This window comes from Phallusia mammillata, unplaced genomic scaffold (genome assembly GCF_965637545.1).
Source record: "Phallusia mammillata unplaced genomic scaffold, kaPhaMamm4.hap1.1 HAP1_SCAFFOLD_347, whole genome shotgun sequence".
NCBI classification, from domain to species: domain Eukaryota; kingdom Metazoa; phylum Chordata; class Ascidiacea; order Phlebobranchia; family Ascidiidae; genus Phallusia; species Phallusia mammillata.
In genome coordinates this window covers 1-15,438 of record NW_027649077.1, presented here as the reverse complement: position 1 = coordinate 15,438, position 15,438 = coordinate 1, and the positions used below count along the sequence as shown (strand labels likewise).

The following is a 15,438-nucleotide window of genomic DNA, read 5'->3' as shown; positions in this document are numbered from 1 at the left end:
TTTTGAAAAGCAAACTGATACCAGAAAGTTTACCAAGTGAACTGCTGAAGGACCACCCTCCACCATCAAAGTTTATTCCTTCAGAAAGTAATTGTCCACATGGCCATTCTGATATTAAGACTGACTGCATAGTACAAGCAACTGTTTTTGGCTTTGGAAAAGTGTGGAAGGGTAAACCTATTGAAGTGACTGTCATTTGCGAATTTACTAACATTTAAACATTCAGGTATAAAAGTTGAGTCTAAAGTTTGCAACCAATGCAACATTACAATTCGTTTTCAAGAGTATTTGACTGGATTCCACAACTACAATAATCACACACTATTGTCATTGGGACTGTGCAGCTATTTGCTGCGTGCAGTGCAGGTAAATTATAAAGCAACTTAAAAAAAAACTTTTTATTTCAACACACAACATAAACAACTGTTTTGCAGAATCATGTTGGCGTTGAAACTGCTTTAAAAATGATTTTTTTCGGTGATATATCCACTACTATGCCTATTGATAGAATTAGAAATGCCTTTTATCATTTTTGTGCTTTAAGTGACCGTAAATATGGATTTTCTTGTGTTATTTGTGGTCCTGAACCGAAAGTTGTTGTTGGAGATGGCAACTGGAAAAATACCTGCCAAGTTCCAAGTGAGATTATTAGGTATATGTTTTTCAAAACACATGTTAACATATTATTGCACAGTTGAGAGCTTTAAAAAGAAAGAGGTTTACAAGGACACTGTTGACATAGAAGACCAATGGTTGCAGTATACTATGGAAATAATTGGACGTGGTTTTTTCGGTTGGCTTTTAAATCAACAAAACTGGTTGAATAACTGTTATTAAAAACCATGTTTTTAGGAACAAAACAAAACCCTTGGGCCTGTGCTATTGGCTATGACACCATTGCTCCTTGGATGGGCATGGCGACACGAGCAAATACATATCTTCCAAACACGGAGTTTAAAAAGGTTGCTATATTGAACACTAACAAAGTTAAACCAAACAAAGGTATGGTTGGAGTCTCTCAAGAGGAAATTCTGGAGGCATTACACTCTAAAGATTCAGTGAGTACTGCTTTCTTAAAACTTCTAAACGTTTGTTACAGCTTCTATCTTACAGACTGCATCAAAAAAGCTGAAACAAATTTGCATGACTTTGGGCATTGACAGTAGTGGTGGTGTGGAAGATCTCATAAACAGATTAAATGAGCTCATTTTATTCAAAGAAATTTATCCAAAAATGTTTCAACATTTAAAAAAATGTGGCGGTAAGTTTTTGTTTAAATGGAGTGATTTGTGATGTTAAGTAAAATGTTATTTACAGGCTATTTGTTTTGTCCAAAATATTGTAGATGCATACATGCCATATGGATCATGTTGTATATAACCTAATAATATTTTTAAGTTTTTTTAACAATTGGTATGAACATTTTGATGGGGGTTGTTTTCCCAACTAAAAACAGACAGTTTTGTTATTTGTCTGAAAAAGGGAGATTTTTAATGATGTTTAAACAAGTTTTTTTGCAGGTGGTATTGTACATTTTCGTTGTATTCATGGAATTGCTGTATATCTAAAGTTTACTTTACGTCAGGAAAGTGCAAGGGACTATGTAGATAGCATTTTGGCATTTAGGTCACAACCAAATGTTGTTATTACTGACATTGCAGCACAGGTATGTCAGTAATTACAAAATTTGTAAACACTAAATGCAGTTTTTTACAGATTGCTCATCATGGCGAAAATAGAAAACCAGATTTGTTTTCACCCAATAAAGGCATGCTGTATAATTGGACAAAGGAAAATGTGCAACTGGCAGAAAAAGGAAACCTAAAACCAGTAGAGTTGGACCTTGAACAAAACTCCACCAGCTACTACAGTCTTAATGATAAGTTTCACCACAAAACCAAAAAACGCTGTGCTGAAAAAGCATTTAGAGACCTTAGTCTATGCTCAAACTTGTTTGTGAACAGCAGTATAGCTGAGCAATCTAATGCTATTATGAAGAAGGAAAGGTGGTGTACAGTATTATTTTTAAATGTGGTGTACAGAGTTGAGCATTGTGCAGCAAATGATGCTAAAAAAAACTTATTAGGCCTTCTTTTGGATCAATGGGTGTCACCAACTTCATGTTCATGTCGCGTCTGAGTATGGACCTTCATAATCATCAAGTGAACAAAGCCAACTTTAGAAGAGCCAAACGAGATTTTGGGCATGTGGCTGGTGCTTTGCAAAGTGCAACCCCTGCAAGTATGTAGCAAGTTATCCCAAATTTGTTAACTCTTATCAAATAACTCTTATCACAGAAAGGCCCATGGTCACCACAAAAAAGGAAGACATAACCAGCATAGTTCAACTAGATTTAACAGACACAGACCATAACACTAAATTGGAAGAAATGTTTGAACTTCAACCCCAAACAGATGAGGATAAAACAAAAAAGGCTTCATTGAAGCCTAATGTTGCTGTGGTAGAAGCCAATGAAAACAAAAACATTTCTTACCAAGAAAGCAATGAAATATCAGCACAAGTGGGTTTATCAATAAAGAAAAATAATTTTATAAGTGTCAATACATATTGTACAGGTTTCACAACTGTGGCAAACAAAACCCCACAACATGATTGTTTCCAAATTGAACACAGGTGAATTTTGCATTTTAAGCCATGCATCGTTTTGTACATTGGCTCCAGATAACTGGCTTGATTCATCAGTAAGTTCGCCAGTTTTTGATTTGTTATTTTTAAAAGAAGCAATATCAAGCAATATGTGTAATATCATCTAGGTCATACAGTACAGTTTAAAGCAAATTGCAGCAGGTGCAGACAAACAAACATTTGTCATCGACAGTTTTATTGTAAACTGTATTGTCGACAACAAAAAGATTTTACATCGTCATCAAATGAGAAAGGTGTAGTTCGTTAGAAAACAATGTAATGCAAATCTGATTAACACCATCGTTATGATTTTAGGTCAATTTTTCCGATTACAACACCCTTATTGGAGCATATCACAAAAATGGAAATCATTGGAATCTTTTTGTAGGAGTTTTTTGTTTTTGTTTAAAACAGGGCTTTTTGACCTGGGCAGTATTGCACACATAGGAGTAAAATTTGGTGGACAAAATAAATCTAGCATACTTACATTGGTTGTTTTGTATTCTTTGAAAATAGTCTGTAAGTAGGCTATGTAATAAAACAACTAAGAACCTTGTGTAATCTCTGAAAACCTAACTGTTCCCTGCATCACATATTCAAATACAGTTTATTTTACTAGATTGTCAATATACATTACGAAACTGTATATCTGGTTGATCCCTTTGGCTCAAGTCCAACCTGTGATGTGGTAAAAAGATTTAGGTAGGAAAAAATTACTATTTGAATCAGTTGTTTTGTTTAAAGTAAAGAAAGAAATTTTCATGACAATATATCAGCTTTACCAGAATAAATTGCATGCTTGGACAATGTGTCAAATGTGTTGTGAACTTTTAATTTCCAGGCAATATTTGAGTTTGAGAGCAAATACAAAGGATTCTTATCTCAGCGACATAAAGTGGAAACATGGAGAAATTCAGCATCCACAACAAACTGATTCTCATAGTTGTGGAGTTTTTGTGTTACAGGTATAAGTATGTTTTGGAATATTTTCTTGCGGGAAAGCAAGTATCTTAGCTATGCGTCAAAACCTATAGATTGCAGAGTGCCTTGCAAAAGAATTTAAAGAAACTCTGGACTTTGATGCATCCTGTTCTGAAATAAGAAAAATGAGGAATTTTTTTGCAAACCGCATTTTGTGCTGTTCAGGTGTGGCTATTTTGTCTATTATGTGAGCAAACTAGCAGTTTTTGAAGTATAGTTTTTATGTAATCGTATTTTGCAATGTAAAGTATTTTGTTGGAACCTTTTTTTTGTAGATAATCTTGATGAAATTTGCAGTTCTTGTGGTGGTGGTGCAGTCTCATTTAGGCATTCGGTAACTATAAAATTTAAATTTATAGCCTACATCAACAAAGTTAATTTTTTGTTTACTATTGTTGCCAGATTAGCTGCGTTAAGTGTAACAGATGTTACCACTTACGTTGCATTGGCATGGTTGAGCAAAAGCCACCACCCACCGAAGAAGAGGAATGGGAGTGTCCGGTTTGTGTTGGGTATAATCTATAATCACCGCACATACATCTTAAGTTCATTTTTTAAGTTAATGTCTGTATTGTTTTCTATTGCCAAATAGTGCTGTCTTTTAACTGTGTCTTTTTATGCTGACGTTCGTTCTTTTATGTTTTTTTATTTGGTTTGTTATTGTTTAGTGCAAAACAAACACAATCAAACATTGAATATTCGTTGAAATCATTCAGATGCCGCATGCCAGTAAAAAATACTCAAACACAAACTTGTGGTTTATTTAGGAGCTATGTAGTTTAATACATTCAGATACCACATGCCAGTAAAAAATACTCAAACACAAACTTGTGGTTTATTTAGGAGCTATTTAGTTTTTAATATTGAAGAAACAATTTATTTTTAACTTGTACTGTCAGCAAAGTTTCGTTTGTATAAGAAGAACAAAAAACTTGCACATTTTGCCCTGCACATTTTGGCACCTGCACATTTTGACCTGCACATTTTGGCACCTGCACATTTTCGGAAAATGTGCACACATTTTGACCTGCACATTTTGGCACCTGCACATTTTCGAAAAATGTGCGCACATTTTAACCTGCACATTTTTGCGCACATTGTGCAAATATTCGCCGTAAGCCCTGTTGTTGATTTGGCAATTCATTGTTGCATGTCAAACTGTTTTGTGCTTCCTGGCCCAAGCAAGCTTGTGTTGATTTACAACCTTTTGTAATCAGGGAAAATTCAACCAATACACGAATTTCGGTCAAACAAATTTCCTGAAGACATCAAAATGGAATTAAGTCAAGAAAAACTTAAGAAAAGTCAAGTTAAAAATCTTAAAAAACTAATACCGACAAATTTTTTGAATTACAGGGTTAAAGTGACTACTAGCTGTAGGGTTAAAATTTACAATTGTGTTGGGATGAAAACATTTGTTGTTATACCTTGCCCCCAGGTTGGCAAGTTTCTACTTGATTGCATTCTTCATGACTCGAGGCCGCCAAGCACTTGTGGCATTCAAGAGCTGTACAATTAAGTAGATATAAAATAGCATTATACTTTTGTTTTACCAGCACTAAATGTTATCGCTTGTTACCTTTCATCAAAGCGCTGCGGTTATATTGATTTTTACTCAAGTTTGTCTACATCTTGCGAAAGTATGTACTATTTATTGTTGTCACTTAATTAACTAAACCTTTTCAATGTTTTTTTTTTCAAAATCAATTCATAAACTTGAAATCCTTATACATGTGCAATCAAAATGATGTAACTTACGTCTTCGATTGCAAAGATCTCCTTCACAGCAATAAACACAAATTTGATTTGACAATTCATTTTTGCATGTCAAACTGTTTCGTGCTTCTTGGCTCAAGCAAACTTGTGTGGATTTACAGCCTTTTGTGATCTGGGTGTACTCACCCAAAACACGGAGTTCGGTCCAGCACCTTTCCTAATTAAATTGTACCACATTGAAACAAATGGTTTCAATACAATACACCTAGAGACATGCGATACACTTTACTCAACTACACTCTTACAGAAATGCTACTACCAAAAGGACATAATCTAACAGGCACAGTAGCAAAAAACGCTAGAAAGCAGCCAATCAACATGCTAGCTGTTGCTGAAGGAAAACTAATTACAATTTTTTAGCACAGTGCAGTAAATCATTCAACGACTAATTTTACCTCATTGCCACATGTTTCTGTTTGTAAACATTCATCGTGATTGGGCGAGCTTAAGCAATGATAACATTCGAGTGCTAGTAAAATAGGTTACATAAAACACATTTTAAGACTAATGGCATTACAGTGATATGATACTTACCTTTAACGCTTATAAAAGCGTCCAACACGAAAAGCAAACAAAATACCGGCTGTTTAAATCCGATTGCTGTCATTACCTGTTTTTTGAGTAGGCCCAACTGCAAATGAACTTTAAGAATCCTTAGTTCTACATTCAGTAACTAGTCTCAAGATACCTTATGAATTAAACTAAAGCAACTCAAAAGTCGTGATTTCAGCTGTGTATTATCGAACGCCCTGATTGTTAGAACAATACAACGCTTTGTGTTATGCATTGTTTATGATAATTAATTGATACAATCAAATACATGCAATAAGAAACCGACTGTTATACAAAGGTACTTGCAACACAGGTTGATGATATCATGTAAGGGTTTACAAAACAGTATGAATCATAATACATTTAATTACAAAACGTACACGACGAAATATATGAAGTGACATGCGTAAAAGATGTATGCAAAACACTTTTTGCGGCTGAAAATCGGCGTTTTGACCAAAAACAAAAAACGTTTGGCTGACCGCAAAACATATTTGTGTGTGTTTGGTAATGATTTTTTACTGTTTAGTAGAAAGCATTTGTGAAATAAGTAGAATTATGACATCATCCCGAGCGACTTTGCATGACGAAATGTTTGAGACCTAAAAATGCAAAAAAGAATGGTTATTTTAAACTTGAAAAACAGCGAAAATGCAAAAAAAGTCACAAAAAAGGCATTAAAGAGAATTTTACCAAAAAAGTTACAAAAGTTTTCTACCTGCGATGGCGGATTGAAATCCAGCATTATAATCACAACTGACTTCATTGATAACATAATTTTTTCGAGTGTCAGAAAAACGTCCAGTTTTGTCCGGACCTCCGACAAGCGCTCCGTACAATACATGGGGGTTGGGTCTGGAGCTCGAAAAATCGGCCCATGTACAGATTCTGTGCCGCCCTGGACGCCATGTTGGGCAAGAACTGAAATGACAAGATAAAAACAGCAAGTCATTGACAAAGCTAAGTAACCTGTATTATAATATTGTATATTATTGTGTGTATTGGATGATTAACAGAGATATAGACGTGGACCCGGAAACAACGACAGCCAAAAGTTTTTTTTTACAATTTTCATACCAAAGAAACAAACGTTTTTAAACCAATCTTTGAATTTATACGAGCCATGACATATATATGCCATATTTTTGCCAGAAACAATTTTCTGTTCCAGCAACTTCTTGTTTGTAGAAAATACTTGTGCATCTCACGACAGCTCAGGTCTAGGTTTACTTTTACTTGTAGAAGAGATTTGACTGTAATTTAGTCAAATAAAATAAGGACGCAAGTCAAAAACAAGGACATTTCTAAGAAATAAGGGCTAAAACTTTTTCTAAGACATTACCCTTAAAAATAACGAAAAATCTTAGAAATAAGGACGGTATAGCAACCCCAAGAAAAAAACAATAATATTTACCTTGCTTTGTGGTGTACGTGTGTTGGTGGGTTTGTTCCGAAGCCTACAACGTAACTTCTCTTGTTATCTCCGTCGCCAAGAAGACAGTAAATCTGCTGGCGGGCAAAATTCACCCACTTGGTGGCGCCCCTGCTCCGTGTTGTGGCTGCCGTTGCCAGGGCAATAAACGCCGCATTTGCTGTGTAAAAATTTGAATAAATAATTCGATAAAACAGTTTGTGCTGATTATGTCATGGTCAGTGTTTTCTTTCATCTGTGGGCTTAAGTAATTACAAATTGTTCGCATATTTTCAGAACACAAACAAATATGTCATACATATAAACAAGCAACTAAATTAGTCTTGTTGTGTGGCCGCAGTTTGCACATCAACAGTTGCCTACTGTGGTCCTTGTAGTGTGCTTTGGGAGCTCGTGCGTATGCCCAGACACATGCAAATCTGTATTGCACATAAACAAGTGTATGGCTACAGTGTGCATATCTATTATCGCTCACAGTGTCCCCATGTGCATTTAGCAACAGGGCTTACGGCAAGAATTTGCACAATGTGCGCCAAAATGTGCAGGTCGAAATGTGCGCACATTTTTCGAAAATGTGCAGGTGCCAAAATGTGCAGGTTAAAATGTGCGCACATTTTTCGAAAATGTGCAGGTGCCAAAATGTGCAGGTCAAAATGTGCAGGTGCCAAAATGTGCAGGTTAAAATATGCGCACATTTTTCGAAAATGTGCAGGTGCCAAAATGTGCAGGTCAAAATGTGCAGGTGCCAAAATTTCTCCCTTTCATACTAAAAAAGTCTTTCTGTCCCTTTCACACAAACAATTTTTTGTCCCAATTACATAATTATTATATATCTTTCCCTGCATTTTTATTTTAAATAGTGTTCTGTGCAAATCAATTAACTTATATAGGTATGTTATTTTTCTTGTTAAATGCAGTGGATTAAGTTTTTTAACTGAACAGAATATGACCCTTCAGGGCAAAAATAACTGAAAATACAATGTGGTTTCAAACAAATGCAGTGGTAAATAACTGATGCCTATATAAATGGTGAGAACTTATACTTTTGCATTGCACATCCATCATTTTTTTCATGACATCTCAGTATTATCCTTTTCTAAACCCGTTTTGTTACCATTGTACATATTTTTTACCAAAAATATAATACAGAATGCCCACAGCGGTCTCAAAAAAATATTTTCCCTATCCTAATATTCTTTCTGGCTGTTTCAGTCTCTTTATCTCTCTAATTGTTCACGCCAGATTTAGTTTGTTTATTTATTTGCAATCCCACATGAAACATACACCTTTTTCGTTCATAATGGCAATCATCTAGTTTCTGTATATTAGTCAGGAAACAATTACAAATTTTGCAAAAGCATCTAATGATATTTTGGTGTATTATGATATTCCTACAGTAGGTCTTTTTAGCCATCTGGTCCACACAATAGCAAGTCAGAAGCAATAACATGAATGTTTTAGCAAACTTAAAATTAGGGCATCACATCAAGTATTTGTGTGGGTTTCAAAACTAACCTAATTAAATACCCATATACCAAGTTATGTCATGTAAATGAGCCTCAAACAAATAAAAAATGTCAAACATTAAGTTGGGCAACTGTGTGGTTGTCCTTTTCTTTTTGAATGTTGTCATTTGAGTTTCTTCCAAAGACACATATATAGTCCTTTTGTCAATTGTGCAGTATAACCCAAAGGATGGAAAACTTTCTAATAATTCATTTGTTTCATTGAATAAAAATCACTGGACAGCTGGGTCTTTGACTTGGTTTTGAGTTTAATAACAGTATACTCATATGGTAGTCCAGCAACTTCTAGAATTTCACATATGTCTTTTTTGGAAACTCTGTGAGGATCAGTGTAACTTTTGCAATGCAGTAAAAATCTAGCTTGTTGGCTGGCCGTAAACATCCTGTCAGGCATTTACGCACTTTGTAAAAGTTGCAGTAACTCATAAAAGGATAAGCGAGACCTCCAGACTTTGGCTCCACTAAAGAAATCAGCTGGCCCTGTGGTCGCATGGTTGACAACATGCTGACAATTTTGATAACTTCCGTAAACTAGTTTTTTGCCTTGAAAAAACATATCCTCATAAATACTCTGTTGTGTTTAACTCTTTGTTACTTATCATAGCAATTTGACTTGTGTTTTCTGCACCAGTTTCCTTGGTGGTTATGATGTCTAGCAATTGTTTTGGTGCCTTGAATTTTTCTTCAAATTACCCTTTGTTGACAGTTTAAAATGAGTAACTTTGGAAAAAAACATGATCTTTGTTCAAGCTTGACCTTTCGTCTGTCCAGAGTTCCTGGTCGAGGCCAAAGTCGTTGAACATCAGTTCAAAGATACAGCCAGTTAGGAAAGTTCTATTTTTACCAGACTTTAAATCAATTAGTAATAAACTTTATGCACCCTTTAATATGTTAGGTAAAATCACTTGAAAGCGTTTAAAGAAGTACTAAAAAGATAAAACGTACATTAAATACTCTCCAACAGCACAATCACAACCACGTAGTAACATTATACAGGGTAGATGCATAAATCTGACCATACAAGCCCAGCTTTGTCATTTGCTTGCTCTTAAAGCACCAAACTCAATGCAAGCATCCGACAAGCGTGTAGTGTTAATCAAGCGTGACGGAAACAATAGCTGGACTGTCATATGAGTATACTATTGTCTAATTGTAAAATCTATAGAAGCTGGGCAGGCTACAAGCTAACAGGCCTTAAATTAAAAACAATAAAGTCAAACCGATTGAGGTGACGATCGTGTACATATCTAGTCTGAAAAACAGTGTTTCCTATTTCCTGAATGCTAGATAATTTCACGCTTTGCCATATCTAACAAACACAACACGCATTTTTACAAGTTTCTCTTAAATCCGATTTTAATTTATAGGTCATAACTTATAACTAATATTTTTGGCACAATTTATGACCACAACAATAGTTTGACGTTAAATATCAATACTTCATTTGAGCGACTGCACATTTTGGCACCTGCACATTATGACTTGCACATTTCGGCACCTGCACATTTTGACCTGCACATTTTGGCACCTGCACATTATGACTTGCACATTTCGGCACCTGCACATTTTGACCTGCACATTTTGGCACCTGCACATTTTCGAAAAATGTGCGCACATTTCGACCTGCACATTTTCGAGCACATTGTGCAAAAAACGCTCGCATGCCCGTCTCGCATTTAGGGTGCTAGTGGATGTAGTATGTCCACTCACGCCACTTAGGGTAGTGGTAACCCAGGTTGAGAACCACAGCTTTACACATACTAGTTTAAAACTACGAGATATCGACCGATTAATGTTCACCTGCGTATCTGTTAGAACCCCATTTTCCGAAGAAGGCGAGACCACCAGGTGTTTTGGGAACCGTGTCACGTGCAAAGACGACAAATTTATCGGCAACGTCGCGATATTTCTGCTGGTTTGTGGATTCTGCCATCAGAAGCTAAAAATCAGAGCATGTATACTAAACTTGAACAATATCGTTTAAAATATTTTTTTTTAAAACTATGTCAAATAATTTTTATGTGTTTTTGAAAATTTATGTTTGAAATTCTATATTTTAAACGTTACAAAGAGTAAAAGAAATAAATAGTCATGAAAACAATTAATTATTTGAATTGTATTAAATTAGTAAAAAGTATGGTAATAAGGTGAAATTAGGTAAAATAGCAAAACTAAACTCAAAACACAAAAGTGCAATTATTCAGATGTGGGAAGCTGCTTAGTACCACGGGCACCAAAAACTGCATAACATTACGGATTGGCATAAAAATATTTTTTTTTACCTCAATCAAAGATTTTATGAGCTGGTACGTCCCAAAAATAGCAAGTAGTTAAATATGTGGCAAATTAAAAAAAAAATTGTAGACAAATTTGACGCTATAATACGGTTGAATTTTGAATATAAGCCTCTTTAATTGTGATTTAAGGCACATTAAACAATCAAACGTGCCACATGTTTCCATACAATAGCAGGTTTCTCAAAAAAATAAAAAAGTTGTAAACCAAAATATACCTGAATTCCGGCTGTTTTCGAAGACCATGAAAACTCTGATGCAACATAGAACATATGGAATCCATTATATTTCGATGTGCAATCACGGAGGTGTACAGGGCTCTTAGTGGCTTTATAGATCCACAAACATGCCCAGACTATTTCGTCTTTATAATCATAAGATTTGTAATATTCGGTAGCGTCAGGTATAGATTTGTGGTAAAATCCCCTAAAAATTAAAAAAAAATCAATATATAAACGTAAAATGTAGACTAGGAAAAAATTTCGTATTTTTGTTTAAGAAAAAATTATATGTTAAGATTTCCTTAAAAGGCAAATCCCCCAAAATTCAAAACTGATCTCTACTGCTATCTAGCGGAAATAATTACCTGTATCGACTTGCAAATTGGTAGAGCTCTGTCGCGTGGTTCAACAACTCGGTCGCATAACTTGCCATTCCTTCGGCTTTAAACACGATGGAACTGGCGGCCATAGCAGCTGCCGTTTCCCCGGCAAGATCGCTACCTGGACTCGATGCCGTGATTTTAAAAGATGGCCGACGAATCGTTGCCTCTTCAGGTCTTCCCCAATGGTCATGATCAGTCACACCACCGCCAACCTAAAATTGTTAATTACTCTGTTAACGTAGGTAAAATAGAAATAAGCGTGTACCCTGTAAAGTACAAGTATAATAATTAATGCCATATAGAACTAGATGTCCAAACTTAAAAACAATAATCACTAAATTAAAAAAAAATTCATTTACTCCTTTTCAAAAAATTTTAAGTAAAACAATGACGTCACAAAAGGATAACCTCATAAAACAAAATTAAAACTAAAAACGATGACGTCCTGAAACGGAAAAAATTAAAATTAAACTAAAAACTATGACGTCATGAAACTAAAAAATGATCTCAAACGATGAAGTCACAAAGGAATGACGTCATATAACTAAAAAATGAAAATTGAAACTATGACGTCACAAAAGGATAACGTCACGAAACAAAACACATGACAATGTCTGAAATGTCGAAAACGCTGTGAAAAAAATTGAAATCAATTCTTTGGCGGTAATCACCCTCAGTTAAATAACTGCTACCCTAAGAGAATGGTTGCCATTGCGTACATGTATAACCTACCTGACCATACAGCACATTAGGAGCAGCATGTGCTTTAATAAAGTAGTCAGTTGACCACTTCAGGTTATCAAGAGCGTTCTGCCATTCCCCAGCCTCAACGTAGGCATCTTTGAAGAGAATCATTCCCCAAGCTAATACTGTAGTTGCAGAAGCAATTGGAAATCCAAATTTTACGTGATCGCCGGCTGTAAGGTATAACAAGCAGTTATAAAAGGGGTGATTCAATTAGTAACACCCAGTGGTGGGATTCAGCCTGTTCGCACCGGTTATATAGAACCGTCTCACGAAATTTTATGAGGTCAGCGAACCGGTTAGCATTACTGGTTACTGTCAATGGACTTTTTGTAACAGAACCGGTTGAAAAATATGACTTTGTGATAGAACCAGCTGACAAAAAATTTGAATCCCACCACTGGTAACAAGCGTATTTTAAGTAAATACCGAGTATGAGTAGACGACACACCTACCTTTGATACTGACACCGGTTATAAATACCATGTACTTATTTATACACCTTTACTTGACCGCAGTTATAATCAATTTTTTCAATACAATTTGCAAGCGATTATAGAAATGTACACATATTCACCAGGCAAGCAGGTTACAGGGCACACAAGCTGCTATGAAATTGTATTGGCATTTTTATTCTCATAGCAAGGTATCTGTGCTATATGTCAGTCTTATCTCATGGTCATCAAAATTTGAAAGTATATCGTTTAATCAAAGTAAACACACAAAATGGTTACGCAGGCTAAGTCACAAATGAGATTTCATTTTGACGGTTGCTTTCAGCGCTTTTAAGGGATTGCGTTTAAAAACAAAGACAAAAATCGGTAAATATCGAACAAAATATTGTACAAATGCCTTGAGGTCAATCTTTCTTTAAAATCCACAAAGTCAATGGCTTACCGTCATGCCAGCCACCAGTAAGGTCCCGACCTACGTCACAGCCGTCATGGAGGTCCGAGTCCCCCCTCCAAGGGACGCGACTGGTGTTTGTTTTATATCCTGACCTCTGCGCGTCGTAAAACAACAAAGATTTGTGCAGAAGCTCGTGGTAATCGTACTTCGTTGAGTCTACAACAAGAAAACAAATATTTTTTGTGAAGCTTCTGAACAGAAACACTATGTACGGATCCAAAATTTGTAACTGATGTGGCTCTTCATATCACTGATAATGGCATGAGCATTTGACGAATCGTTTACATAATAAAGCATGTCAGTTTTTACGTCTGTTTGGGCCGTTATTTTTATCACTAAACTTCTGTAGAGGAGTTTTTGAAGCAGATTAACTCATGGTTAAAAACATTTAAGTGGTCTGCCACCTTTGACGGAAAATATTTGCAATTTTAAGCTTGTAACAAATTAAAAACGTTGCGTTTTATAAAAGAACTTGCTTAACCTTAAGCTTAGTCGAACAGTTAATACACTAATACAGTGGTTCCCAGCCTTTATCGACGAATTCCTCACTTTTCAAAACACTTTCACTCCTCACTAATATACAAAATAGTAGAAGCTAAACCATACAAAGATCATTTAAAATTGGGGCATTTATCAACTTTACAGGTTATATTCACAGAGCTTAAGTGTCTATTTATAAAGCACATGTATAATAAAAGTAAATTCCTCCCCTCAAGTTTAAAAATTCATCCCCGGTTAGGAACCACTGCATTAAGAACGTTACAGCGAATAGTTTAAAATCGTGAAATAAATCCTGAAGTAGCAATAGTTGTCGTCATAGCAGCGACTGTGCTACCACAAACCTAAAAATGCCACAGTTTGTCAGACATAAAAAACGTTCTTACCGCTAGATGGCGTGAAAGATATCGGAGTGGGGTAAGATTGACGAGGGAGTCTTCCTTTTCTGCCACTGCACCTTTGCCTTCTGTCCAGTGCTGGGGCAGGAGTTATAACTAAAAGGACAAAAACGAAATATTAAAAGATTTATAACACAATCATCATTACACATTAATCGCTGGTAACCCTGTTTCTGTTTATTTATTTTTTACGTACGAACTTACGTAAGCATGACGTCATCGATATGTCATTGGATTTGACGTCATTGATTATTTTACAAGTGAAAATTAACAAAAAATGGGACTACAGTTTATGCTTTATAACCAGAAAAAAATCGTCAATGACGTCATAAAAAAAGCTCTGACGTCACTTACTTTTCTGACAAAACGTATGACGTCCGTCCCATTTGCAAGTACTTTGAGAACAAGTGCAAGTCCGTATTAGGGATCCTCTCGACAATTTGAAACCCGGTTTACATTGGAACGTGCATTTTTGCTGGTAACTTGCGTTTCCTTTGACACAAGTTCGCATGGCGTTTGTCCCGTGACTCAGTGCACGGCATTTAGGAGGTGGTGTTGTTTGAACTGAAACACAGAGTAAAATTGACGAATCACAAACAGCTGTTATTCATGATTTTTTTGTGAATTTAATCAAACTGTTGTGAATATGCGGTAACGGTCAGATGGAAAACAAGCGTTTTGAGAAAGTCATTGAACATTATTGTTAAGCACTTTGCAATGGGTTGCAATGCAAATTTATTGTGTCAATGTGGTTTGATGTTATTCTGTATTAGTATAATTTTGTCAAATGCCATATGTTATTGATCCATGATGACTTTTTGGGCAGCACAGGACGTCCACTAAGTTTGTTGATAAACTACAGATTATTGCATATTACATATTGAAAGAGTATCGAAATGTTAGCTGATAATAATTGTATCTCACTTCTTGAAAATCGGTTTTAAAGAATTATGTTTCAAGCCCAAATAGTAGTTTTGTATGTGTACTTCAATCTTGCTCAAAAATAAAATGATCCACGATATTATTTTTACTTGCGCGGTGGTCCATGGTCCGAAACGAGTTGAGAACCACTGGCTTA

General features: G+C 35.6%; 2 protein-coding genes across 3 annotated transcripts; one reads left to right on the top strand and one right to left on the bottom strand.

Annotated features, from left to right (window-relative positions):
- The first annotated feature begins 7 nt into the window (after positions 1-7).
- Positions 8-4,454, top strand: LOC145208745 (uncharacterized). 2 transcript variants are annotated; one of them, XM_080079015.1, is made up of 18 exons: positions 8-171; positions 227-366; positions 435-639; positions 695-793; positions 853-1,058; positions 1,114-1,261; positions 1,521-1,666; positions 1,717-2,006; positions 2,087-2,241; positions 2,298-2,521; positions 2,577-2,702; positions 2,775-2,900; positions 2,962-3,030; positions 3,266-3,348; positions 3,488-3,611; positions 3,681-3,792; positions 3,903-3,961; positions 4,030-4,454. In XM_080079015.1, the coding sequence occupies exons 3-18, from the start codon at positions 465-467 to the stop codon at positions 4,150-4,152; spliced, it is 2,265 nt and encodes a 754-aa protein (XP_079935141.1). In that variant the 5' UTR covers positions 8-171; positions 227-366; positions 435-464; the 3' UTR covers positions 4,153-4,454. The 2 variants fall into 2 exon arrangements, with proteins under 2 accessions (XP_079935141.1, XP_079935143.1); XM_080079017.1 differs by lacking the exon at positions 2,775-2,900.
- Positions 4,455-6,121: 1,667 nt separating this feature from the next.
- On the bottom strand, positions 6,122-14,924 carry LOC145208746 (uncharacterized; the record flags this gene model as incomplete). The annotated part of the gene is made up of 10 exons (XM_080079018.1): positions 6,122-6,557; positions 6,674-6,876; positions 7,370-7,547; positions 10,714-10,852; positions 11,426-11,633; positions 11,794-12,023; positions 12,544-12,728; positions 13,453-13,620; positions 14,349-14,456; positions 14,715-14,924. Coding segments are annotated over 10 exons (1,667 nt in total), but the record flags the coding sequence as incomplete, so codon positions are not given.
- Positions 14,925-15,438: the final 514 nt, after the last annotated feature.

What these genes read in the sequence shown, in the direction of transcription:
- LOC145208745 (XM_080079015.1), top strand. Translation starts at nt 465, where the DNA reads ATGATTTTTTTCGGTGATATATCCACTACTATGCCTATTGATAGAATT. An exon ending in AAATACCTGCCAAGTTCCAA is followed by an intron (nt 640 to 694) that starts GTGAGATTATTA and finishes ATTATTGCACAG; the next exon opens with TTGAGAGCTTTAAAAAGAAA. An exon ending in ACATTTAAAAAAATGTGGCG is followed by an intron (nt 1,262 to 1,520) that starts GTAAGTTTTTGT and finishes GTTTTTTTGCAG; the next exon opens with GTGGTATTGTACATTTTCGT.